Source organism: Poromitra crassiceps (genome assembly GCF_964638095.1).
Source record: "Poromitra crassiceps genome assembly, chromosome: 19".
Classification (NCBI taxonomy): domain Eukaryota; kingdom Metazoa; phylum Chordata; class Actinopteri; order Beryciformes; family Melamphaidae; genus Poromitra; species Poromitra crassiceps.
Window position 1 is genome coordinate 13,102,327 of NC_139646.1, and position 26,779 is coordinate 13,129,105.

Sequence of the window (26,779 nt, forward strand, 5' to 3'; positions counted from 1 at the left end):
TCATCAGTGCAAAATGCCCCTTTGATTCTGAGGGACTGGCGCACACACACACACACACACACACACAAAAAAAATATGTTTACCATTGATGTTCTAGATAGCTGAAAATGGTTGGGCTATCAAACACATTTGAAGTTGCGCTGGAAATATCTTGATGTCATGTCATCTTTGTGTGGCCAATTATAATGAAAAAAACACCACCAAACGACAAAACAGACCCAGGAATGCAAGGCACATTGCCAATGACTGTTTTTAAATAGTGTTTAAACGTGTTATGGTGGATTTTTCTTTGAATAGTGGGGATATTCACTTTGTTCTGACTGGAGCCTCGTCTGGGCGTGGGTCTATTTATTGACAACTGTCCAGCGGTGTCAATCCTCTCTCACCAAGAGGACACCAACTGCCATTGTTTGAATTCAAATGACTTACTACAGGGTATGGGGAATATCAATCCCACAATCAGATCAAAGTCCTCCCCACTGCACGGGCACCTTAAAATCAACTTTTGAGAGAGTCCCAGCTCGCTAGGCTAGCATTCCACATCAGAGCTTATAGGCAATCAGTTGAAATAAGCAGATGCAACTCTGCTACAAATGACATGAATCCAGGCCCATGTGACCGGGGCAGGAACATCATTCATCAGAGTAATACTGTCTCTGCTTCTGCTCTGTTTCTGGTTGATGAATGAGTTCCCTCTTCTCACCTCCCTCTTGATATGATCAGGACAAATTGGCCAATATTTAACATTAATATATTTTTATGGCTCTTCTCTACCGGCGTGTTTAAGGATGAGCCAAAAGAAAACTTGGCATTTCGCCAAGAACAACCTGTTAATATCTCTAAGACATCAGTGGCAATTGGGACTGATGTCATCTACATGATAACTTGTAAATAGTGACTGCTTTTATTTATGCCAAGACAATAGGAATGATGTGAAACTATATTTTTTAAAATATTACTGTTGTTGACCTGTATGCTGTTGCCACTTGTATCTTATTGAATATTAAAGATTGCCGTTATGTTTTCAGGTCTCCTGTCTTCTATGCTTCTTAGCTGCAACTACAAAGCTTTCTTCCTCAAATATTACAAAATTATTTCAACAGGATATGGCTTGAGTCTGGTAAAACCTGTGTGATGTAGCATTTACTCATTTGCACAGCTAATGAGAGGTGGTTGTGGACAAATTGTCTACCAGTGTGCCAATATTCAGAGAGATTAGACATTATTAGTGCCACTGTTGCTGTTCCTTCCTCACCAACCACCCCCACAAAAATGGGCATTCCTGGAGGAATTACATGTTTGTTTTTTGAACTAAAGCTGCTAGACAATTCCTTCACCTGCATGTCATGCACTGTATAAATAAATAAATGCTGCCATATTACAGAGTGTAGAGTAGATTGAGTAGAGTAGTGTGGTGTAGAGTAAAGAGTAGATTGGATCACCCAATATGTACACTATTTTATCTTTATTGAATTCTCATTGTGTTGGGAAATCTAAACAATTAACATAAATAAACAAACAATACTATATGCATTATTGAGAATAAGGACAGTATGTATCCCTAGGCAGCAATTTCAGTTTCCGATTTATATACGGTACAGTACCAGTCAAAAGACTAGTACTGTGTGTGTGTGTGTATGTATGTATATATATATATTAGGGCTGTCAAACGATTAATTTTATTAATCGCGATTAATCTTGCGATTAACTATAGTTAATCGCGATTAATCGCATCTTTGTATCACATGTTTAAAATGCCATTATTTTGCATTTCAAAGCATTTTTAATTAGATATTAATCCTTCTTACCAGTGTGTTGTGATTGGGAATCAAATGAATGCAAATAAATGTACTTTGTGATCTTGAATTTTAGATTTATTTTCAATTCAATAGAAGTGGAATGTAGACAGGAGGTTACAATGTCTACAAAATATATCTAGAACCGATACTTCCGGCGGCGGCGCTGTGGAGCAGTCGAAACCCAAAATGACACAGCCGAAGAAGGCTGTGTCTGAGCTAAAAACTTTGGCACTTCCATGTGAATAATGGCTCGGTATTGGAAACTGTGTATTGATAACGTGTATATCGCGTGAAGCCATTGGAGCTGACCTCCCAGTGGTTAGAGGACCCGCACATCCGAGACTCTGAAGGAAGAATGAGTGATGAGTCTCGCGCTAGCTACTTTTAGGTGATCGCTCGCCTCAAACTCAATGTACTTCGGTGATATTTTTATTCCGTTTTACACAAGGTGCAAACTACGGCTCTCGACTTGTCCACTGTGCCATTTAGGGAGTTTTTTAAAGTAAAACGAGCCATTTAGAAGCGTATTGCTGTCGTTCTCTTCCATGCCTGCACAAGCAGGAGACAGGAAACCGAACGGCTTGACTACAAGTACGGTTGCGACGAAGGGACAAAATAGCAGCATGCGATTAACGCGATTAAAAAAAAACGCGTTATGGTAATAACGTAATAACGGTTATGGTCGCATCGCGATTAACGCATTTAACGCTTGACAGCCCTAATATATATATATATATATATATATTATATATATATATCTTGTATATATACATACAGTATACAACACGTTAACGCTGACAGCCCTAATATATACTGTATATATATATATATATATATATATATATATATATACTGTATATATACTGTATATATATCGGAAACGTTATTTCGGTCGATTATTTCTCCCCTTTAATAATACCAATTGGTATTGTATTTTATATCGTTGGAAAGCCTGATTAGCCACCTTTACAACGAGGTACAACTTGTAAGGATCGTGCATTCGTGGAATGAGCAACACAGCTACATGTGTGGGTAGCGCCCCAATTTTTTTTGCCAAAATCCCCTGCAATATTCTTCTGTTGGTATTCACTCTTGTTTTGAGCTTCAAGTGCTGGCAGGTGTGTGCCAGTCACAGGTGTGTGACTGGCACCTGATTGGCACCTAATTGACAGCACTTCTGTGCATGGGTCTTGCAATGGGTATGGATCTTCCACATGCTACTGAGGTCCCTGACAGTGTCAAATGAATAAAGTGTAAAAATGGCCAATTGTGTTGTTTTTTCCTTATGACTGTGGGAGAGTGCAATCATCCAATCCACCAAGCAACTCAAAACAAGAGTGAATACCAACAGAAGAATATTGCAGGGAATTTTGGCAATTTTTTGGGGGTCGCTACCCACACGTTTAGCTGTGTTGCTCATTCCATGAAATGCACAATAATTACAAATTGTACCTCGTTAGAAAAGGTGACTAATCAGGCTTTCCAACGATATAAAATACAATACCAATTGGTATTATTAAAGGGGAGAAATAATCGACCGAAATAACGTTTCAGAACTTCTTTTGAGTTTATATATACTGTATATATTAGCATTACAGTATACACAGTATGTACAAACAAACTACACTTCATTTAACCCTTGAGCAAACAGGCTTATTTGTACATGAATCAAAGATAATGAATTACAGTTATTGCAAATATGACGTTAGAAAAAAAATTACATGGAAAAACAGATTATTTGACAGCAGTTTAAAGGAATGGGGGAAGAGTACTGTACTTGTGTGTGGTTGTAGAAAGGGAATAATTTCAGTTCATTGAGATGAGCATGAGCCAAGCTTCTTAGAGCTCATTGTGGTCGAGTCCCTGGCCAGAGATCTTGTTGGTCAAGTCCTGCATGTGTTTCTTCATCTGAAATAAAGATAGATATAATTAATATTCAATAAAATCCCTCCCTGTTATGCCTCCTTCCCTCTTCATCCAGGGTTTACCCAAGGATTCTACAAAGACGTCAAATTCAGATCTGCCAGACAGACAAACTCAAAAGCCGGCAGCACAATTCATATTGACTAACACATTCCAACTTGGCAGTGACACCAAGGGTAATACAATAATACAATACAATACAAATCGTCCTGCAAGCTTTAGGATTTGTCTGCAATTAAGGTTTGAGGTTTGAGTTGCCCGGCACGCAGGTCAAATACCTGCAAATCAGAAATCATGTTCATGTGCAGCACTCCCAAATAGTGCTGCACGATTAATCGAATCGCAATCGCGATGTCAGCACGTGCGATTACATAACCGCAAAAGGGTGTGATTACATATATATATATTTAAAAAAATGCCTGTGTGTGTGTGTGTGTGTGTGCGCCTTGTCTAACGTTACACGCGACGCAGCAAATAAACAAACACGTTTGTCTGCCATCACACTGGACATCAACACTAGCGGGAGACTTCTCCCATCTCCGCAAATATACAGTAATGTTACAACGTTAAACATAAACATCTTACCGAGGGAGAGACAGCACCCACCGCTAACAGCTAAGCTAACTTAGCTTAGCTAAGTAACTAGCCGATCAGAAAGAATGTAAACAGCCATGTGATTAGTGAGAAAGTCAGTAAAAGAAGGAGAGAGCTGCGGGTGATTATGCAGAACTAGTGCACGTTTAAGTGTACAGCAGGTAATGAACCGCTGCGATGAAGAATATAGTGACATTAACCGGGCTGTGAGAGCAGAGAAAACACTTGCAGCTGCAGAAGCACACTTCATGGTCTGCATGTAAAGTCTGCACGTAACTCTCTCTCGCAGCTGCAGAAGCACCCTTCAGGGTCTGCATGTAAAGTCTGCACGTAACTCTCTCTCACTCTAAAAAAAAGAAGACTCACATGAGTGTGGCGGACTGTAATCTGTCGCTACAAAATAAATAAACTGGGTGTGTATTACTCATTGTATTACTGGGCAGACATGTAACCAGGCACGGACTGCATAATCGGGCATGTCGGGTCGATGCCCGTTGGCCTGGCCGGTGTGTGTGTTTTGTGTGTGCCCGCAGTCAGGCCACTCACTGAAGAGCAGGCCAGGCACCTACTGGTTTACTAGTGGTTTTATTACTTATTAGTTAGTCTGAAGTAATAATTACACCTCAGGGTTAAAGTGGGTGCATCTCATTGTAAAATTGGACTCAGAAGCTTGGAACCATAGACGGTATGACAATATGGACAGAGCCACCGTGATGTCACTCATTCATTTCTGGACTCTTGTGTTGGAGCCTTGAGTTTTGCATTGCTCAACACTTGGCTATAGGCTATAGAGACTAAAACCATTGTTGGCCTAATTTTTCAGAAACAAAGGTTGGGGCTTGAGCAGAAGACACTACCATGTCTTTAATGTTAGGGGCTTGCTTAAACAGGAAGATGTTTAATGAAACTGAGAATATGTCAATGTTTATTATTATTGTTATTGTTATGACGTGTAGTTCTTAAGCCTGTGGAGAATAACGCAGTAGGCACTGATCACTCTTCCTTAAATAAAGTTTGCTGTGAAGTGTTTGTACAGAGGCATGTTTTTGGTTTTACTTCTTCATATTATACTTGCAGTTATCTAGGCAATGTTGATGTTTCTATTAGTGAACAAATAGGTAACATGTATCATCGCGTTAGCATTATATTCACTAAATCTTGCTTCAAACGGCCCAAATTGGGCTTCAAACGGCCCAAATTTTGGTCGCCGGCAAACGCGGGTCGGCCCATATCGGCCTGGCCTGCTTGGTACCTAATGCCCAGCCTGAATTATGATCCCAGTCCGCCCCTGCATGTAACTAACTTTGCAGTCTGAGCCATCTTACACAGCCTATGTGCTGTAACACAGTGCTGCAGTGTATATTTGTATTTTTGAGACAGGCCAATGTCTCAAACATAGACTGATATCACAGGATATTGTGAAGAGTACATGGCTATATAATCTGTCAAGATTTTATTATAAAAAATATATAGCTGTATTCTCTTCATAAAATGTAATATTTTTTGAAAGATAATTTAATTTCAAATAGTTTTATTTATTTATTTTTTAATATATTTTACATTTTAATATATAATATTTCTTGTAGCTATTTTAGTCTGTGATACCGTGAAACTGTGGTATTTTTGTCCAAGGTTATCATACCGTCAAATAACTTCAGTGGAAAAGTCTATGGGATTTAACATGGGGGTTTCATTTGCATGTATTAAATAAGGTCTGTGGTTAACAAAAGTTTATGGAAATGCGAATCTGGGTTCTGCATTGATAATCTTCACAAATGTGAATAACTTTTATGACTTTTGGAAACTTTTGTTAAACCACCTTATTTTATGCATTTACCGTAAAACTTCCAATAAGAGCTGAGTCCCCAATTGCCGCCGAGTCTCCAATAACCGCAGGGGGTCAGAGTCAATTTAGCATAATAAGCGCCGGTCTCTGAGGCGTTTATTAGAATAAATACGGTTTTTCCCCATTACGGTATGTTTTTGTGTTGACTGAATTCAGTCACTTTACGGTGATTTACACAATTGCCGCCGAGTCTCCAATAGGCATGGGTCGATTTCCGGTTTTACCGGTTCGGTTCGGTATACGAGCCCAAACCGGTTTGATCACGTGCAAACCGAAAAAACCTAAAAAAAAAAAAAAAAAAAAAATTTTTTTTTTTTTTTGTTTTTTTTTTTTTTGCCAGTCCATTCTGATTGCACTATTGTTCGTATTAGCCTCTTCTCAAGTTGCACTAGTAGGCAAAAGTCTTATTTTGTTTATTATGTTGATGTTTGAAGAAAAGTTAAGCTGAATAGTTATGAGAAATAAAAACAGTGTGTTGTTACAGTTAAAAGGTTCTGCTTATTTGTATTCAGTGTTCGTGCTGGTTGGCAGCATACCAGCTTAGAGGTGCATTATCGCCACCAACTGCAGCCGCTTTGATACGTTTTTTTGGGGAATATCGAACCAGTTTCAAAATGTTCAAACCGACCCATGCCTAGGCCCTATATTGTGTGAATTTGTGAGTTTTGAAGTTTATAAGGCAGCTCAGCTGTAAGCCAATCCATTCTGATTGCACTGCTTGTGTTTTTATTAGCCTTTTTCTCAAGTTGCACTATAGGCAGAAGTCTTATTTCATTTATTATTTTGATGTTTAGAAGAAAAGTTGAGCTGAATAGTTATGAGAAATAAATACAGGGTGTGTTTGTTACACAGGTGTCCTGCTTCTTTTTATTCAGTATCATTGCTGGTTGACAATACCAGCTTAGAGGTGTATTATCGCTATCAGGTGGACTGAAGTTGCACTACAGACAGTTATGGGCCACACTCGGGAGCCCTGCTTGAAAAAATAAAATATTTTTTTTTTTTTTTTTTTTTAAAGCAGCTACGAGCAACTTTTTCGATTGTTATTAAACAGTATAAATTTAATATCAATGCATCACATCTTACCTCTAATAGTCGACGAGATCAACGCAGAGTAGTCTCGCTTGAACCCCGAGTGAATCGGCCAGTGTTAGTGTGTCTGTAGCCAGGGCAGATCAGGAATTGAAATGAAACGGTTTGCAGCAGCCACTTCGGCCATAACCACAAAATAACTTCCAAAAACCTGTTAGAATATAACGAGAGATGTTCCCGCGAGTATGCGTGGCGTTCACATTGTTTATGTTATGTTGCTAGGCAGCGCAAACGGCGAGGCAGGCAGCTGCGTTTCACTTCCTGGTTTCACTTCCGCGTTTCACTTCCGGGTTACCCGGTCCGGTCGCTCTAGAGAGCCCCCTGTTGGCGCGAGTTTAGACAGACTATAGACTTAATAATCACCTAAGGGAGCAATCTCAGATACACACGGCTTTGGTCTCGTCGACTATTAGAGGTAAGATGTGATGCATTGATATTAAATTTATACTGTTTAATAACAATCGAAAAAGTTGCTCGTAGCTGCTTTAAATTACCAAAAAAATCGGTATACCGGTTCGATCCGGTTTAGACGGCAATATCGAACCGGTTTTAAAATTTTCAAACCGACCCAGCCCTAGTCTCCAATAACCGCAGGGGGTCTGAGTAAATTTAGCATAATAAACGACTGGGCGTTTATTGGAAGTTTTACGCTAAGTGAAATCCCCATTCTAAAACCCCATAGGCTTTTCCACTGAAGAACCAAATGGCGGCGATTTCTGGATAAAGCCTACAAAAATACGTCATCCCTGCGGTACTCTATATGAAATGAACCATGTATTTCATATTGCAAGCAACTCCAGAAATGAGAAAGGCTGCTATTTTTTTTTTATCATGAGAGAAACATTGGGTGTTGTTAAGTTAACCCTCTTTCTTTTTCTGTTTAAAGTGTTATAGCATTGCTGCATTCCCTGCCTATTAATGCGACACCTGGTGCTACAGCTTCAATCAAACCCATTTAATGAGGCTTGATCTATGATTGCCCATGAAGGGACTGCTGTTGGAAATGAGGTTTGGCTATATACACGTGTACAGTACATTGGACATTGCTTCTGCAATTGTCAATGTTTGTCTGTACTTGTCCCTTACAAATACCGTAAATTCCGGACTATAAGCCGCGGCTTTTTTCCCGTTTTTTGGCCCCTGCGGCTTATATAACGGTGCGTCTTATCTATGGATTTTTTCAAAAAAAAAAAAAAAAATACAAATAAAATCTCTCTTTTTTAGCACTCTTTCTAACTATAAATCCACTTCTGTTTTAATTTCCTCTCTTGCCCTCTTTTCACCACACCGCGGACACTGTGTGCACTGTAAAAATAAACAACGGTGGTGTTGTGTTATGTTGTTTTGTTGAAATGTTACGGTAATACGGTAAATGGGAGCTTCCTCAAACAGCCATCTCTTTCCCGACAATCCCCTCTGTGCGTGACCACTTACATATGGTAATTACGGTAAGCAAACGGCCACTCGGCCATCAACTCCCTCCCCCGACTACCAGGAGAAAATCACAAACTTCGGCGAATTCACACAAAGGAAGATCAAGGAATATTCCATCGAACCGGAGCAGATCATAAATATGGATGAAGTGCCTTTGACGTTCGACCTGCCACTCACTCGGACTGTTAACAAGAAGCGCCCTGGAGGATTCTTTCACCAAAAAAAAGCTTTGCTCGTTCTCGACAGCATGAGAACGAGCAGTAGAAGCAACACTCTCACTTACCATGGGGAAGGTACGCAGAAATTCACACGAGGCAGCTTTCAAGTTGAAAGCAGTCAATCTCGCATTAAAAGAGGGAAACAGAGCAGCCGCGCGTAACCTGGGCATCGATGAGTCAATGGTGAGGCGTTGGACGGTGCAGCAGGAGGAACTGTCTCAGCACGGAATATTATAGGAGTGTGAAAACATCCACAATCACCAACGGGTTCCAAAACGCTGGACTGCTGCGGGATGAAGAGGATGCCGCCACAGCTGGCGCTGAGGGCCGTCAGAGGCTTCAGAGGCTGTTCGATGCCGACAGTGATGAAGAGGAGTTCGTTGGTTTTGAGTGACAATGAAGGAGAGAGGAGAGTGGTTGACGAAGCCACCCTGAACCTGTTCGTTTCCGACACTGAAGATGAGGACTTTGGTGGTTTCAGTACGCAGGAAGAAGAGGAAGACGAGGATTAGTGACTTGACTTCTCTGGTTACAGGTTTGCTGCACATATAGCCTATTGTTGTGTGATTTTGTCTGGGGATTAGTGACCTGACTTTTGTTTTGTTTTGTTGAAATGTTAATAAATGGGAGCTTCCCCAAACAGCGATCTCTTTCCCGACATTCCTCTCTGTGCACGAACCCTTTCATATGGTAATTAAACATCAAAACACCCGCGGCTTATAGACCGGTGCGGCTTATAGAAGAAAAAAATAGTCAATTTTGGTCCCGCGGCTTATAGACCGGTGCGTCTTATAGTCCGGAATTTACGGTACACAAATAAATAAATAAAATCAGACAGCAACTTGGTGATGTGGTTGTTGGCGGTGTGAATGTGGAGTAAAAGCCAATGCATCATCCATCCCCATGTCCCTCCTTACCATGTAGCCCATCTCCCTGGTCTTCTCAGAGAGTGTTATTTACCTTGTAGCCCATCTCCCTGGTCTTCTCAGAGTGTTATTTACCTTGTAGCCCATCTACCTGGTCTTCTCAGAGTGTTGTTTACCTTGTAGCCCATCTACCTGGTCTTCTCAGAGAGGGTTATTTACCTTGTAGCCCATCTCCCTGGTCTTCTCATTGAGTGTGTTGTACTTTTCCTGGTTCCTCTTGATGTGCTCCATGTCTCCTAAAGCCTCCACGTGTCGCAGCTTCTGGTGAGACAGCTCCAGCTGCTCCTGGTAGTGGCTGTGCTTCTCCACCTTGGTCTCAAAGTGATGCAGCTCCTCCTAAATCGATGGATGGGTAAGAATGGGAACACACACAAACAAATAAATGACTTCAGTACACCTTCAATTACACACACAACTGCACACTAAGAGAACAAACGAGCTGATATGCATCTTAAGGCAGCGGCTAGAAAGACAATGTATCACAGAGAAATTCATATTTGAACCTTTCTCTGTGATGCATCTGACCCTGCAGCCGGATATCGTGAAAGGAAATTCAGTTGTGCTCTGAAATCTTTTCTACATAGGACAAAGGATGAAAGGAGGATAACAGAGAGAGGGGAATACTTGAGGATTTCAAATGCATAATGCATAAGATTCACTCATAATGAGTGAATGAGCTCTATGGTTTACTTTGACCAGACACAAGTAGGTACACTGTACACAAGTAGTACATTACGGAAGATAATATGCAGCCATTATTAAAAGAACCACAGATATTCATTCTGAGAGAGAATATACTACGATGCCAAACCGTCCATAGAGAGTGAGCTACCTTGAGAGAATCCAGCTCGTCGTCGCTCATGTTGGCTCTCTTGGCAGACTCCCACAGTTCAATCACACGGGGTTCCCTGAACTCTACACAGCAAGAAGAGAGATGAGAGATGAAAAGTCCAAACTAGACGCCGACCCATATATCGGTCTACCAATATTATCGGCCGATAACCAATATATTGGTATCGGTTGATATGTTGGCCAATATTGCAGTTTTATTTTTATTTTGTATTTTTTAAGTTATAGACAGCATGTTGTGTATATTTGATCTTTTTTCTTCAATCAAGTTATATTTTATATTTGTTATATTTGCGTTTCTGTATTTCTAGTTATTTATAATGAAGTTTACTGTTTCATTGCATTGATGATGTCATTTTGGACAATGAAGTTTATTGATAAGCTGTAAAATATCCTGCCGACATTACATATCTCAAGTCATGTCAAGTCATATCTTTGTCCAGTGTTTGATATTTGAGGGAATATTGCAAAAACAATTGTGTAATAAAATGTGTAAATATAATAAGAATATCGGCTGATATAACGATATCAGAATTTCTTTACTCCCTAATATCGGTATCAGCCTCAGAAATCCAGTATCGGTTGGGCTCTAAACAAACGTGCCAAAGAGTTTTCGGCCAATATTTTGCTAGTGCTCAAGAAGGGGGGAAGGGCGGTGAAGAAAAACAGTGAAGACAACCATTTATACTGCACAATGTAGGATTGAACACTAGTAGGCATCGTAGCCAACTGCATGGGTATAAATCCAGACTTTAGCTGTGCTGTTGCAACTGCCTCTTCACAATGCCATAAACACTACAAAAGAGCACAAGTCGCATGTAACAAAAACAGATTAAGAGATGGAGGAAATAGGCAGGGAGAATAACGGTGCTTAGAACACGGCTCTCTCGAATACTCGATTCTGATTGGTCAATCAACAATATTCACCGGTCATTATTTCTCGACAACCGACCGCTGCTCTGCCACACCTGGATTAATCAGTTGGTAAGAGCATTTTGTCCGCAGACGCTACTAATTAGGCCAACCAGTTGCAGCTGTGGTGTCTTGTGTGCCAATTACGAATGAAACCGCTTTGTGTTGAAAACGCTATTAAAAAATCTATTTGAATAATTATTTTTGTCAGATTATTGAATGATTTAGTTGTAGGCCGTGTTCTAAGCGGGATAATGTATACTGAGCCGGTGATTACTGGAAATAATGACCTTCAGGTGAATATTAAGCCCTCCGCTGCGCGTCGGGCTAAATCATTCACCTGTCGGTCATTATTTCCACAGTAATCACCGGCTCAGTATACATTATCCCTTACGTATCCACCAACGCAGGGGTTTGCCCACCCGACCGCCCCACTCCCCCAACATTGTACGCTTGTGGGAGGGCTCGATGTTTGTTCCTTGCTGCACCTGACTGGGTGAACGACACGGTGGGGCTGTACTCCACGGTTTGGAGCAGAGAAAAAAACATGGCGGCCAATTCCAAACTTTCTCTTCCTACATGAAAACCACTCGGCGAATTGGGTTTCTGATCACATTTGATGCGTACAATAGGCCATGCTGTGTCCCCCCGGCTGTCTCCAATACACAATGAATGGGAGGCATGAAAACCTCTGCGTGTGCGGACACACAACGTAAGAGGGGGAGAGTAAGGAGTGTTTATGTAAGAAGAGTTGGGACACGAGGGGAGGATGAGATGAGTGAAACAGGTGAAAAACAACATGGAGGGGGTAGGGAGGCGTGATTTCTAACCCCACATAGGATAAGCAATAACCACGCCCTGTGGCGCCGGGATTGGCCAGGAGCATTGAAGCTTGGGACTAAAGCTTCTGGCATACTCTTCGCGCACGCGCTGGAGGCGGGGCTCCGAGGAGGGCGCACGCACTCTGCGCAGGCCAAAACAGAACATACTCAGTGCTCAGCTCGCTCCTCCAGGCAGTCTGAATGAAATTGAATGTAACGTTCCCAATTCTATGTATTAAATTCTAAAAAACGACCCTCAACATTTGGGAAGGCTAAGCCACACAACTAGTTCGTTATAATCGAACGTCATGCTTCAAAGGTGACTTTACGACCGTGAGGACTCAATCACAGCAGATATCCACTGATAGCCTACCACGGAGATCTCACAGGCACAGGCAGCAAAACCCGACGCGCTGATAGAAAAATCTCCATGGACGCGCCGCGCTGCGCTCAGGCCTCACCCCCCGACACGCCCCGTGCGATGACGTCATAATCGCCGCGCGCCCTATGCGCTTGGCTGGGCGCGAAGAGTATGCCAGAAGCTTTAAGCACCTGGGTTTTTTCATCTTTTAAAATAAAGATGTTTAAAAAACTATTGCTTGTTACATTTTCAGTGCTGTACCTTTTCTCTGGGTAAGAATTGAGCTTGAAATTAACGATATGATACATTATATTATATGAGCTATGAACGTGAACACAACACCGTTTATATTATTGCATGTTTTTGTAGATTGTGTACATTGTGTAGATTACGATTATGCTTATTATTATTATTACTATGCTAAGGAAGGTAGGTGACCATAATTAATTTCAATGTCCGCTCTCGAAATCTCTGTCCGAGCTATTCAGTTGGTTCATGAAATCACTGGGCTGCGTGCCCTCCAGTGTTGCTCCTGGCCAATCCCGGCGCCACAGGGCGTGGTTATTGCTTATCCTATGTGGGGTTAGAAATCACGCGGTAGGGAGAGAGGGGAAGTGAACGCCAATGTCTGCCAGATGCATCTTTTCATCTGGCTTGGACCCAGTTGGACCCGACCCAGACTGCCATTTTATTACTTTTGTTCTGTCTCCACCGGGCACAGACGACCTGTGGGCGGCGAACGGCAGCCAGGAAGCATGTTGTGCCTGAGCCTGTTGTGCCATTTTGACTTGTACACCCACATATGCAATAACGAAATAGAAAATCAATATATTAGACCTTTAGAATCCCTTAATTTATTGCACCAACATTTCTGTTTGACAATTGAAACCAATGAGTGAATGTTGACAGCCTTTTCATCTTGTTGCTCTGTAGCCAGAAGAAATGTGCTCGCGCTCAGCTCCAGATGGAAAATCTGGAGAGGATGCGCCATGGGCGCACTTTTTTGTGGGTGTGACCAAACTCATGCCAACTCACGTGTTTAACTTTGCACGCTCAACCGGAATTTCTCTGGCTCAAGCCGATTTCTTGTCATCAGTTAATCTATTTGTGAGTAGAACTTTAATGGATTATTTCATTGAAGAGAGACTTGAGAAGCTGACTAAATTGTTCAAGTAGACATTGAGGACGATGTTGATGAGGTCCAGGAAGAAAGATCGCATCTTCCCATGGAACTTTGAATATTGGGAACACGAAAAAGAATTGTCAAAATTTCAAAAATTCCCAAGCTTAACTTCCTATGGCAAATCTCTGGAAAATTTCCACCAAGTTTCCAGAAATGTTCCACCCCTTCGCAACAGTATGTAGTAGGTGGACATAGGCCTTTACTCTGTGTGTGTGTGGGTGTGTGTAAGAGAGAAAGGGACTTACACTGAAACCAGCAGACTGGTATAAAGAACAGAGTAATGGAAGGCTGAACATTATAAGAAAATTCAAGAGTAACGCTTTCTCTGGGCTAAATATTAAATAATACAAGGGCAAGCAATTTGAGAGCACTGAAGGCTGCAACACTGTGGGCTACTTTAAACTGGCTCTTTAAAATAACTGAAGATCATTTTTGACAAACATCACACCCTTTTTACAGATACATAAACGTGTGTGTGTGTGTGTGTGTGTGTGTGTGTGTGTGTGTGTGTGTGTGTGTGTGTGTATAAGTATAATCATGTTAAGCCCTTGGCTGATCAGCAAACAAGAGATGTCCAAGTTCAAGTTAATTTATTGTCTGCTTTCACAGAAATTTGTTGTAATGTGCAACAAGTGCCAACGTACAAAATATCAGAAGATACAAAAAGATAAAAGACACATGGGCACATACAGACTTAAACTTGCAGCAATGTAGAGTCCTAAAACCAGACATAAAATAGAATATAAAAGATAAAAGATAAGGACTGCAATAAATCCACCTGGAGTTCATAGGAACAAGCAACTCCGACCTATCCACCTCATTTCCATTAAATAGACTACCCCCCCACCCCCCGATTCAGCCTATCAAGTCATTCAATAGGCTACCCCCAGACTCCCGCCTATCTATCTACCCCCCTGCTTATTAAGAAGGGTGATGGCATGAGGCACAAAAGAGTTTTTGCTCCTGTTCAGCCGACACCGCGGGACTCGGAGCCGCCTGCCCGATGGAAGCAGCTCAAAGTCCTGCTGGAGGGGATGAGAGGGATCGTTTGCTATGTTTTTAGCCAAACGCACAGTTGCTGCGTTCTGGCTGTCAAGGAAGCCCTGGTTGACGGGTCGACCGATAATCTTGGAGGCCGTTTTGATCAATCTGGCCACCTTATTTTTTTGCTTGCAAAGATGTGATATAGCAGAGTCCATTAGGATTATAAATCCCAGTGATTAAGCTGACGAGATGAGTGCATGATGTGAGAGATGCAGAAAGAGACAAAGAGTGAGTGTGTGTGTGTGTGTGTGTGTGTGTGCGTGTGTGTGCGCGCGTGTGCGTGTGCGTGTGTGTGTGTGTGTGTGTGTGTGTGTGTGCGCGCGCTCTCTCTCACCACTGTCTTCACTGAAGCCCTCGTGGCTGAGCTTACGGAGGCGCTCGAAGCCCTGGTTGAGGTCTCTCATTTTCTGCTTCAGCTCTGTGTGCTTCTGGTGCAGCACATGCTCCTTGGCCTCACCCTCCAGGGGAGCGATCACATTCTTATGGATCTCTGTGGAGACATATGGGAGGAGGGGGGGGATGAGGACATGGCAAGGTGAGGGGAGGAGAGCAAACAGGAAGAATGAGACACAAACACAGAGGATGGGGAGAAGGATGGAAGAAAATAATAAATTAGAGAAGCACAAAGAAAGGGAATGTTGGAATTTGAAAAAAGAGGGAATATTCAAGTTTACTAATAATGATAATAATAATCAAATGACGGTACAAAGACATCGCAGAGGGCTACCTTTTTCTTCAAATGTCACATTATTTCTTGTGCAATAACAACCCCTGTGTTGCCTTGGAGACAATATTTATTGGTCAATGCATCAGGGAGGATGGGTTATGAAATGTTTGCCTATCTCAGCCTGGGTGAAGAAGTGGAGGTGAAAAACGCCAGCAGGACTGGAGCCACATGACAACAGCTACATCAGCTGACATTTAGATCAAGAGAAATGAGGCAGGACGTTGGAGAAAGAAAGATTTGGAAACCTAGACAGGCAATAAAAGGCTGGGTGGATGTAGGTGGGGCGAGGGGGTGTATACAGAGGCTCAAGGCAGTATGTGATTGGCTCTCTATTTAAATGCATCAGACAAGCAGCAAAATACGCCGGCTTGTTCAGGGGAAATGCGGCGCTACGGAACACTTAACGTCTGGTACACAACAGCTACAAAGTGTCAGCCACGTCTGAAGGAGATGTGCTTATCCTCCCTACTCCTAAGTAAGTGGCCTCTGGCACTATTTTGTTAATTTGTTCCCCTTACCAAGAGTACCTCGGATACAAACAGACACACATACGACAGAGCACGCCAGCTCCTCTAGTTACCCACAGTGCCCTACAACAAACATGCAAAACACACACACACACACACACACACACACACACACACACACACACACACACACACACACACACACACACACACACACACACACACACACACACACACACTCCAGAGTTACTGTACACCCAGTGACCAACATCAAACATGCAAGTCAATATGAATTGAGTCATGATGACAATAGTCGGGTTTCCATCCACTTGTTTTTATGTGAAATTTCAATTTGTGCATAAAAAAACTGAGTGGAAACGCTGCAAAATTTGCAAAAATCTCCAAATATCACCGGAAAATTTCACGCTTGAGGGAGGTGGAAAAGTCGGGTGTATCGATAAAAGGAAAATGCGATAAGTGCAGTGGAAACAGATTAAGCGATATTCCGTTGCCTCTCCATTCAAAAACCACACAGTTTTCCTTGATCACTGCAAAGCATGACATGCCGTATCCTACACAATAGGGCTACACATGGTAAATAATGGTAAATACGCAGCACAATACCCGCACGTGGTAAACAGAAGAAGACTGGGATATTAACTTTAAGGCGACTCACTTCTAGAATTGCAAGAAATTGTATTCCCTTACTATCTGCTCCATGGATTATAACGTTATTATGCGGGTCTTGCAGCTGATCAGCAGAGGCAGACAGCCTCAAACACGAGGTGATTGACAGCTCTATAATTCGCATAATAGCAGCGGATGGAAATGCGCATTCGCAATTTATTTTGCCGACTTTCTGAAAATACGATTAAAATCTCCGATACCTTTGGATGGAAACTAGGGCTGCCCTCCACCAAAGATTGAGAAACCAGAAATTGACGACAGCTCCGACAAAACGGTGTAAAAAGAAAAGAAATGCAGTGTACTTTTTTGTTTTTTTGTGTACTTTTTTCCTTTCTTTTTGCAGTGTAGCTACTGACAACTGAGTGCACTATACCTGAAATCTGATAATTATAAATCAAAGCTATTTGCAGCATTGTAACGTTACCGGAATGGACAGACTGATCGGCGTGCCGTGCACCACCTGGCAGGTGCACGGCACGCTGATCAGTCAGCCAGGCTGCCCGTATTCAGCTAACGCTACGATGGGAAACAAACAGCTTTCAGAAAGTGTGTGCGATGGTTATGTTTATGTAACGTTAGCACACGTGGCATGGTTAGGTAGTTGGCAGAAAGGAGAGCTAGACAGCTTTTGCGATTTATTCCACTAACATCTTGTAACAGCCTGTCTAACATTACCGGAGTTGGAGTGTATCACTGGGGACGTCCAGTCTCACTGATTGTCCCTCATTACTGACTGTAATCTCATAAGGTGCGTAACGTAACGTTAGCCGCTCGTTAACAGCTTGTTAACAGCTGATGGTGGCTGCATGCTGAAACGTGTCCATTGTTTGTGCTCGATAGCTGACCAATTTAATTGTTAATTCGATCGCTCTGCTGGTTGCTCTCCTTTTAATCTAGACAGCCTGCTAACTGTGGTCAGCCTGGATCACTTATGCTGCGGTGCGCTTCTAGGAAAGGTCCGTGTTGCAACTTGCTTCCACGGCACGTTCGTTCCGCATCGCTTTTCTTTTTATGAAATTTAATCTCTCCTATGAATTAACACCAGCAATTGTTCGACCAACGTAAATCTGGTCGACCAAGAGCACATCGACCAACCAAGGCCAACCAGGAGGGGGCAGCCCTAAAGGAAACCCAACTATAAATCCACTTGGCCTTACTGTAGCTACAAAGTAAGGTCAGATATGGTCCTTTGCCGCATGTCATCCTCTCTCTCTCTCTCCCCATCTTTCCTGTCTGCCTACTGTCCTATCAAATGAAGGCAAAATGCCCAAACATTTATCAAGTATAAAGGAGGGGAAAAAATGCTGCCTTGAACCACTGAGGTTGATGCCTTGAACCGACAAAGGAGAACAAGGGGAAAGGACACATCAGGGGAGACGAGGACAGAACTTAATGGTTCAGAAACCTGGCTCCACAAAGGAGTGATGGAGCCAAGCAGAGGTGGCGTGCCACACGCAGAATAGAAGTGAGTGACTCGAGCTGAGAGCGGTCAGGCGGCTCACCCTCAGTCCTGCTGACGGTATCCATAACAATATTGTACTCGTGGATCTTGTCCTTATGGTGCTGGAACTCCCTCTTCAGGCTCAGCAACTCGTCGTTGGAGAACTTCCCTGAGCTCTTGGCCTGGTAGGGGAAAAGCCATTAGGGGCATCAGTGTCCCATCTGCCTGAGACCACAAAACAGATGGCTCTGTGGCAGCACGGTAAACAAATGCTAAAGGCCTTTACATACTTAAACCCCTCGCCGAATGCGCCGAGGGGTGCGCCACGGCCAAACGAGCACCTCCTCGAAAATGTGACTCGACGCAGCTGACGCGAACAGCGTGAGTATAATATAATAACTAGAGAGGACCTACTAGTGTTGCACGGTATACCGAAATTTTGATACTATTTTGATACTTTTTATTAAAAACGGTTCGGTATTGGAGGTTCGCAAAGTTTGGTACCATCACTTTAACTAGCCGTTGTTGTGCTTTTAAAAGGAAGTTGCGGGATTCCTCGTCTAATTAACGTTACACGCGACGCAACGAATAAACAAACACACCTGGCTCCTGCGCATGACGCGTTCAGGAGCCATCGGTAAAGCACACAAGTGTGGCCTTGGCTTTGAGTGACATCTGTAATGTGTCACTACAAAATAAATAATCTGGGTTACACTATGCTATCGTGTGTTACTGGACAGACACACTACTAACTTTTCAGTCTGAGCCATCTTACATAGCCTAGTGTGCTGTGCCAGTGCTGCAGTTCCTATTTTTCTATTGCGTTTCTATTTTCAATGAGACGGGCAAAGGACCTGTCTCGAACATTGACTGATATCACAGGATGTTGTGAAGAGTGCAATGTAGATGGCTATATAATTTGTAAAGAGTGTAAAGAGAAATATTGTATTAAGAGATAGAGATAACCTACCTACATTATGGCTTTGTTCTAAAACGGAGACACATTCAGTTAATCTGGCGTTAATCTTCGAACACAGAAACATTCAGTTAGTTATTCTTCTAACACAGAAACATTCAGTTAATATGGTGGTGTTCTAACACCAGAGAGAAACATTTCAAAAGGTGTCCTTCAATCCCACAGTGACTGTTAAGGGTGTTACTAAACCTTGAATTTGTGAATGTGATCAACCTTGTGGACATTCTGTTTCTTATCCATTAGGTATGAAGTATTGTATCATTATCGAGTATGGTATCAGTATCGAGTATCGTGATACTAAACTTGGTATCGGTATCAAAGTCAAAATTTTGGTATCGTGACAACACTATTACCTACTTATCTAGCCATCTGTTATGGTGTAGGAAATGTATAATCCCATGGATCATCGAAGCACAAGATTTTAAATTGAATGGCATATAGGGCTGGGCATTTCCACTGATTTCCTGATTCAATACGATTCCGATAGACAAGGTCCAGATTGGATTCGATTTCCAATTCGATATCGATATTTCAGTTACAACACCAATTTTGCTTGGATATGAAAGAGATTCTCAAAGAACTAATGCTTTAAATCAGGAGTGGCCAAACTTTTTTGGTTGAGGGCTGCATACAGAAAAATATAAGGAGTCGCGGGCCAAACAATATTAAGCGCGGCAGTTTTCGCAGCAAAAAAATTGGACCAGAAAACCCTTGTGCCATCAAAAATTGAATTTCTACCTAAATAAATATATGACATAGTTTATTGATGCGCTCACCTATTACAATGGGTATTTCTGTATGTTATCAAATTTTCTTTTCCTGTGCCAACAGGTTAAGACAGAGATACTTTAACATAACATTAGTATTAAACATTAATTCATTTTTTTTTTTTTTTTTTTTATAAATAGACCATGTCAGGGTGCCCAAGTATAACCCATTTTCAATGGTTTTAAATTGAAAAAAATGGGGGGAATCCGTTTTTTTGTTTATGTTTTTCAGTTTCTTTTTCTTAATGTTTTTGTTTTTCCGTTTTTTCCCCCGTTTTCGTTTTCCGTTTTAAACTTTGAAACAAAAACGGAAAAACGTTTTTAGCAAAAAAAAAAAATAAAAAAAAAAAATCTAAATTCATGGCGGGCCACTTAAAAACGGGAAGCGGGCCGCAGTTGGCCCGCGGGCCGTAGTTTGGCCACCCCTGCTTTAAATAGTACAATGAACCTTCTAACCAGGTGCATTATTAAACAAATTAATGTTCACATATTAGATCTCAAAACGAGATCTAAGAACCAAACCACACGAGCTTCAAGCTTCAAGCATCCATGGGAAAATGCAATATATTAAAGTAGATGATCAGGCCGCTGCTAGTTTGGTGGGACTCTGGGCCCTTGTGTTGTTGTTTGTAAGGTTTGATATCGATACCGATGTGGATGGGAGGGGGGTCTGTGTGGGACGTCCTGATATTGCTGTGTTGTAGGGCTGGGTATTGGCAAGGATCTCACGATACGATACGTATCACGATACGATTGTATCACGATATATTGCGATGTGATACATATTGCGATACATATTGCGATATATTGCGATATTCTACAGAATTTACTCAAAATTCAATAATAGAGCTAAAGATACAACACACTGTGTACCACCCAGGTAGTGTAATAATATGTACATCACTTTATACTGATAAGTTAGTGGACAAATTTAGTCCACTATTGTCCATTATAGAGTGTTGACACTGTATGGGAATGCATCGATATGGGAAATATCGATACAGTATCGATTAGGGGTGGGAATCACCAGATGCAGAGGCCTGGCATGGCATGGCCTGCAATTTTTTTTTATTTTATATCGCGATACTTGGCGTCCAAGTATCGATACAGTATCGGGAAATAAAATATCGCGATATATTGCCGTATCGATTATATTGCCCAGCCCTTATTTTTCTCCCTCCCTCTTCATCTCTCTTTTTGCACATGTGCACAAATCTCTCTCTCTCTCTCACACACACACACACACACACACACACACACACACACACACACACACACACACACACACACACACACACACACACCTTGTTCCAGAGTTTGTCCAGCCTGGGGTCATCAAATGTGTCTCCCTCTTTGGTCTCGTGGTCCTTCAGGGAGTTGCTTTCCAATGATCGTGTGTCCCTCTTCCCAACCATCCCATACTTGGCCAGGATCACTAGATAACAGAATCATATCGTGTCTTTTTTCTTTTCTGTTTGTACAGGATCACTAGATAACAGAATCATATCGTGTCTTTTTTCTTTTCTGTTTGTACAGGATCACTAGATAACAGAATCATATCATGTCTTTTTTTCTTTTCTGTTTGTACAGGATCACTAGATAACAGAATCATATCATGTCTTTTTTCTTTTCTGTTTGTACAGGATCACTAGATAACAGAATCATATCATGTCTTTTTTCTTTTCTGTTTGTACAGGATCACTAGATAACAGAATCATATCGTGTCTTTTTTCTTTTCTGTTTGTACAGGATCACTAGATAACAGAATCATATCGTGCCTTTTTTCTTTTCTGTTTGTACAGGATCACTAGATAACAGAATCATATTGTGTCTTTTTTCTTTTCTGTTTGTACAGGATCACTAGATAACAGAATCATATCGTGTCTTTTTTCTTTTCTGCCTGTACAGACCAACGTCAGAGCAAGCAGTTTGTTTTTAAGCTCAATAAACACAGATTTAATGTGTCCTGAATTTATCCCACTTGTCCTGTATTTGAAATCTTAAAGGACACGTTGTCCTGCAGCTGTTTTGTCTAGCGGAAAGCCTGGGCAGAATCCACAGGGAATTCAGGGTGAGTCGATGAAAGAGTTGTGACTGAACCGGCCAGGAGTGATCGCCTCACCATTGAAGTTGCGTCGGAGATGGGCCTCTTTCTCCCCATTTTCATCCAGCCCCTCCACCTTAACCTTCTTCCACTGCAGCTCATCCTTCTCCTGGATCTTCAGGTCACTGTGCAGCTCGGCCTGCAGCACCGGGGACAACTGCATCTACCGGGCCAATTAGAGGAGACGATCATGACGCGAGTTAGACGGAGAGAGAGTGAACTGAATGGTGCAAGTTTAGGGAGAGAAGGGGTGAGCAGGTAGGGAAAGACAGACAGGGAAAGGAGAATGAGACAGTGGTGGAGTAGACAACAGCTACTGACAGCTGTAATTTATGCTATGTATTTTTTGGTGATTTGACTAATGTTTTTTCTCAACCCTTTTCATATCAAGGATCCTAATTTCATCCACATTTGCGCCACAGATCCCCATTTGATGAGATTTTGTCTCTCGGACTAGGGCTGCACGATATATCGTTTACACATCGTCATCGCAATGTGTGCATGCGCAATAGTCACATCGCAGGACGTGCGATGTCAAAAGCAAATTAACTCGTCATGTTGCTTGATAAACTCTCACTTTAGGGGTAGCCTACTGAGTGAAATGCAGGCTCTCTCAAAGGAGAGAGACGCCCCGCTACTGTACTCACTCATTTAGTGCTTAGCTTCAACACAACAAACATGTAATGTAACGCAACTTGCGTTACATTACAGTAGCCCGTCTGTAAACGATGTGATTGCGGAGGGCCGGAGGCGGATGCGTCCACAGTTTGCAGCACGCTAGCATACAGCAGGCTGCTGTAACTCATGTCCATGGAGAGGAGATATTTACTCTCAAAACGCCAAAAAGCAAGACAGCAACTTATAATGACAAGAAGGCTAAAGTGATTACTGAGAAGTTGTCCGTGTATCACTGCGGCTCTCTCTCCCCCTCAGTCTCTGATGATGCATCAGATGATTGCACATAGCAGTAACGTTACGGTAGATATGAAACTTTTTTTTACTGGATATATAATAGGGGTGCTAAAAAAAACTATTCTTGAAAGGATCGCGATTTTTAATGCCACGATTCGTTATTGTTATTGTTGTCTCGCAGCTAAATGCGCTAATGGAGGACCAGATACGCGAGGCTTCTAATCTGGGAATCAAGCCGTTGCAGATCGGTGGGGAGAATGATAAAGATGAGGACCAGGACTTAATACATGGACGCTGTGAGCTTGTGTATGCAAGTCCAGAGGCCTTGATGAAAACAAAGTGGCGAAATATAATAGGATTTGTGGAAAATTTACGTTATTAAATGCTGTAACGTTAACGGTAATTATCATGTGTATGGTTTATTTAGCTTACTCAATCTCTCCTGAGATTATAACGTTAACCTGTTAGGCTAACTGTGCAGTTTAATACTGCTGAGTGATGATCAGTTGTTTCAACATAAGATATAACAAGTCAAATGCCAACCGTTTTGAGACTTTGAGAGATTTGTTTTGAACTATTTGTACGCATCTATCTGCCAGTGACCGGAGAATTATATTGTTATTTGCTTGTTTTAATGCTTCTGTCAATAAACATTGCCAACAAATAGCCTTGTTGTTATTGTGCTATGTACTTCGGTAAATCATGTAGGCTACCTGAATGTATCACAATATGATCGCAGAAGAAGCCCATTAGTTGTCTGGTCAGAGGCAGGTTGGATAAAATGATCAGATGTGATATATAATAAAGATTGTTGATGTCGAGTGAACACGAACTATGACACGAACCGAAGATTGGACCAGAGGACACGAGGCACACCAACCGAAGATTGGACCAGAGGACATGACGACGGCCGAAACAACCGACCAGCAGCCTGCTTCAAATCAATACTTTATATTTATTGAAATTAAATATGGTGATATCTGTTTTCCAATGACACATTAGCTTGCCATATTCTTAACTGACCGAGCTTGGTGGAATTACCTCAAGACAAGTGTGTATCAGCTTTAAATGTCCAATACAGAAGAGCATTAAACAAATCTGCAAAAACTATATTTATTGAAATGTGATCGTCACGTTACATAACATTATAGAGCCCAAATGGTCTGCCCATAGCGTCACTTTACATGGAGGCTATGTACAAAATTATTTGCATCTGTTAAACCAACATTTATCTTCCATAATGAATTAAATCATAATGCTACAAAGACATGAGCTAATCACCACAGAACCGCACAGACCATTTCGCCCGGTATCACGGACGTAAATGTGTCCAGGCCACTGAGATAAATATGAATCTTTATTATATATAAAACAAAGGTTTTTCTTGCAAAACCTGCAAAAAGCATTCACATTGGTGGTAGCCATCGCGTGCTAGCAGTACTGAATGTCTAATGTTAGCTCCTTTGCTAATAATAAAGGGCGCTGAGTGATGACGCCATCTGTTGCACTGAGCATGTGCTCTGTGTGCTAAGCTGGTTGGCTGATGGAGTGGTCTATCAAGGGAGGTACACCCGCCCCTCCCCATCCGCCATAAATCGCTCTGAATAGCCCAGCCTCCAGACTCTTCGTGACTGATAGCGCATAGAGGTCACGTGGAGGCTGGGTTTACCCAGGCTACAAAAGAATAGCTATGTAAAATTGCTGTTTGCACTGTTGAAAGAAATTTCTTGAATGATTAGGCTACATGCCAATGTGAAGATAAATTAGGCTATATCAAAATGTCATTTGCACTACTGTTTATTGTTTTTCTTAAAATGTTGAACTTTATCGAGCATTTTGGTAAACAAACCGTGTCACTGGGTGGCAACGGCAATGGAACCCTATGGCCTATTCCCAAGTGGCGCGAGGCTTGAGTGTCTGAGTCTAGCCATTTAACTCTGTTTACATTTTAAAAACTGCGACAGTTCACACAACTTTAACACGACATGCATAATTATACATAAAACTATTGAGCTACTTCTGCTCTCACTCAGAATGTCAAAATATAAGCGATGTCATGTATAGTTTTTGAGATATTAACGTTTATTTGGCACAAGTCATACTATTAACTGCCGCGGGGTTCCGCATGTCTGGGTGGCAAGTGACGTCACGCTGATTCGTCCTATTAATGGGTAGGCTAAATGGTTGAAGCCAAGCCATTAGTTAGCAACCCCCCCCACCCCGCCCGCTTCCTTATTTCCATTTCAAGAAGTTGGCAACCCTAGTCATAGTCACTTTGAACTGGACATCATACAGAGACAAATGACACCACTTTTCTGTATGATTCTGGCATGAGAAATTGATTGAGAGGGTTGTTTTCATGATTGTAACATGTTTGGTATAGTAAAATCTGAAAAAATATGGAGTGGAGCTTGGTCGTGTTAGCTACACTAACACAGTCGTAACAAAGAGTATTGAAGAAGGCCAATGAAAGTTCTTTGGCCGCATACTTACCCTGATGGCTTTCTCCCACACCTGATTCAGTTTCGCTATCCTGAATTCCACCGTCTTCCCATCGCTCCCGGCGGCCTGCTTGGCCTCGTTCACTTCCCGCGAGTATTTCCCAGCCATGCCGCCCGCGACGAGACACAGCACAGCTACTAAACAGTGCGGCTTCATTTTAAAGATGACGACACACGCCCGACAATGGCAAAAATACAGAAAATACACGGAATAATCACCACTCGGCAGGCAGCTGCTTTTTCTTGTTGTTGCTCGCTTGAGCAGCGCAGCAGTCATGTGTTCCAAAGGGGAGGGTACTTCCTTGACATTGCATTCTGGGACATGTAGTTTCGAATTCGGGTGCTCCAACTGTTAGCAACGCACGCAGAATCATGCATTAAACTACGATTCCAGGATACGATTATTCCAGGAACGTCGTTCCCTAGCAACGGAGGCTGCAAAGAGTGCCAGGTGCCCCGAACTTATCTGATTGGTTTCTTCTTCTTCTTCTGAGCTCTGAGTGACCACGATGATTGTGATATCTACAATTGGGTTTTGGATCAAAAATATGACACTATTGTATGCCAATGGAGAGAATAACATATGCCTTGAAAAACAAAATGGAAGTGTATGAGGGAATCTGGAAACCATTTAAAGGAGAATTTCGGTTTTTTTTAACCTGGAGCCATTTCCTGGCATTAATTATGAATTGGCCACTCACCTAGCGATGTCTGCAGCGTTTCTGGGCGTCCTAGCGTTGTTTTGAGATCAATATCGTCCAAGTCAGTGTAAAATGGAGTTGATTTGGGGCCAAGTGGTAGCCTGTATTTCCTGCATCTAAATAGCTATTTTTCTTCCCGTTTTCGCCACATATCGCCATAATCAGATCCGTCAACATCCAGCCGAGTGTTATTTCACCCCAGGCTGTTTCCTGGACTGCACACGGATCAAATTACCTCAAACGTGATCTAGGTCACCAAGTCTCGTGAAGTCCCGCGATACTTTCCTGTCGACTGGCCAAATACAGGCAGGACGCTTTGCGGTCGTGGTTTTAGCGTAACCTATGTGGGGTTTGCCGTAACCTATGTGGGGTTTGGCATAACCTTCGTTATTTCGAATCCCACATAGGTTACGCCAAACCCCACATAGGTTACGCTAAAACCACGACCGCAAAGCGTCCTGCCTGTATTTGGCCAGTCGACAGGAAAGTATCGC

General features: G+C 42.1%; 1 protein-coding gene across 2 annotated transcripts; it reads right to left on the reverse strand.

Annotated features, from left to right (window-relative positions):
• Positions 1–1,450: 1,450 nt before the first annotated feature.
• On the reverse strand, positions 1,451–25,795 carry lrpap1 (low density lipoprotein receptor-related protein associated protein 1). Of its 2 annotated transcripts, none has more exons than XM_083655414.1 (8): positions 25,598–25,795; positions 22,190–22,334; positions 21,372–21,502; positions 18,386–18,506; positions 15,337–15,492; positions 10,665–10,747; positions 9,992–10,168; positions 1,451–3,707 (listed from the first exon to the last, which is right to left on the reverse strand). In XM_083655414.1, exons 1-8 carry the CDS (start codon positions 25,739–25,741, stop codon positions 3,639–3,641), a joined length of 1,026 nt encoding a protein of 341 aa, XP_083511540.1. In that variant the 5' UTR covers positions 25,742–25,795; the 3' UTR covers positions 1,451–3,638. The 2 variants fall into 2 exon arrangements, with proteins under 2 accessions (XP_083511540.1, XP_083511539.1); XM_083655413.1 differs by having other exon boundaries at positions 25,577–25,795.
• Between the last annotated feature and the right edge of the window lie 984 nt (positions 25,796–26,779).

Coding starts and splice junctions, on each gene's coding strand:
- lrpap1 (XM_083655413.1), bottom strand. CDS start 25,741: ATGAAGCCGCACTGTTTAGTAGCTGTGCTGTGTCTCGTCGCGGGCGGC. Junction 18,507..21,371: donor TGGACAAACTCTGGAACAAG/GTGTGTGTGTGT, acceptor TTCCCCTACCAG/GCCAAGAGCTCAGGGAAGTT. Junction 15,493..18,385: donor TACCGTCAGCAGGACTGAGG/GTGAGCCGCCTG, acceptor ATGTCTCCACAG/AGATCCATAAGAATGTGATC.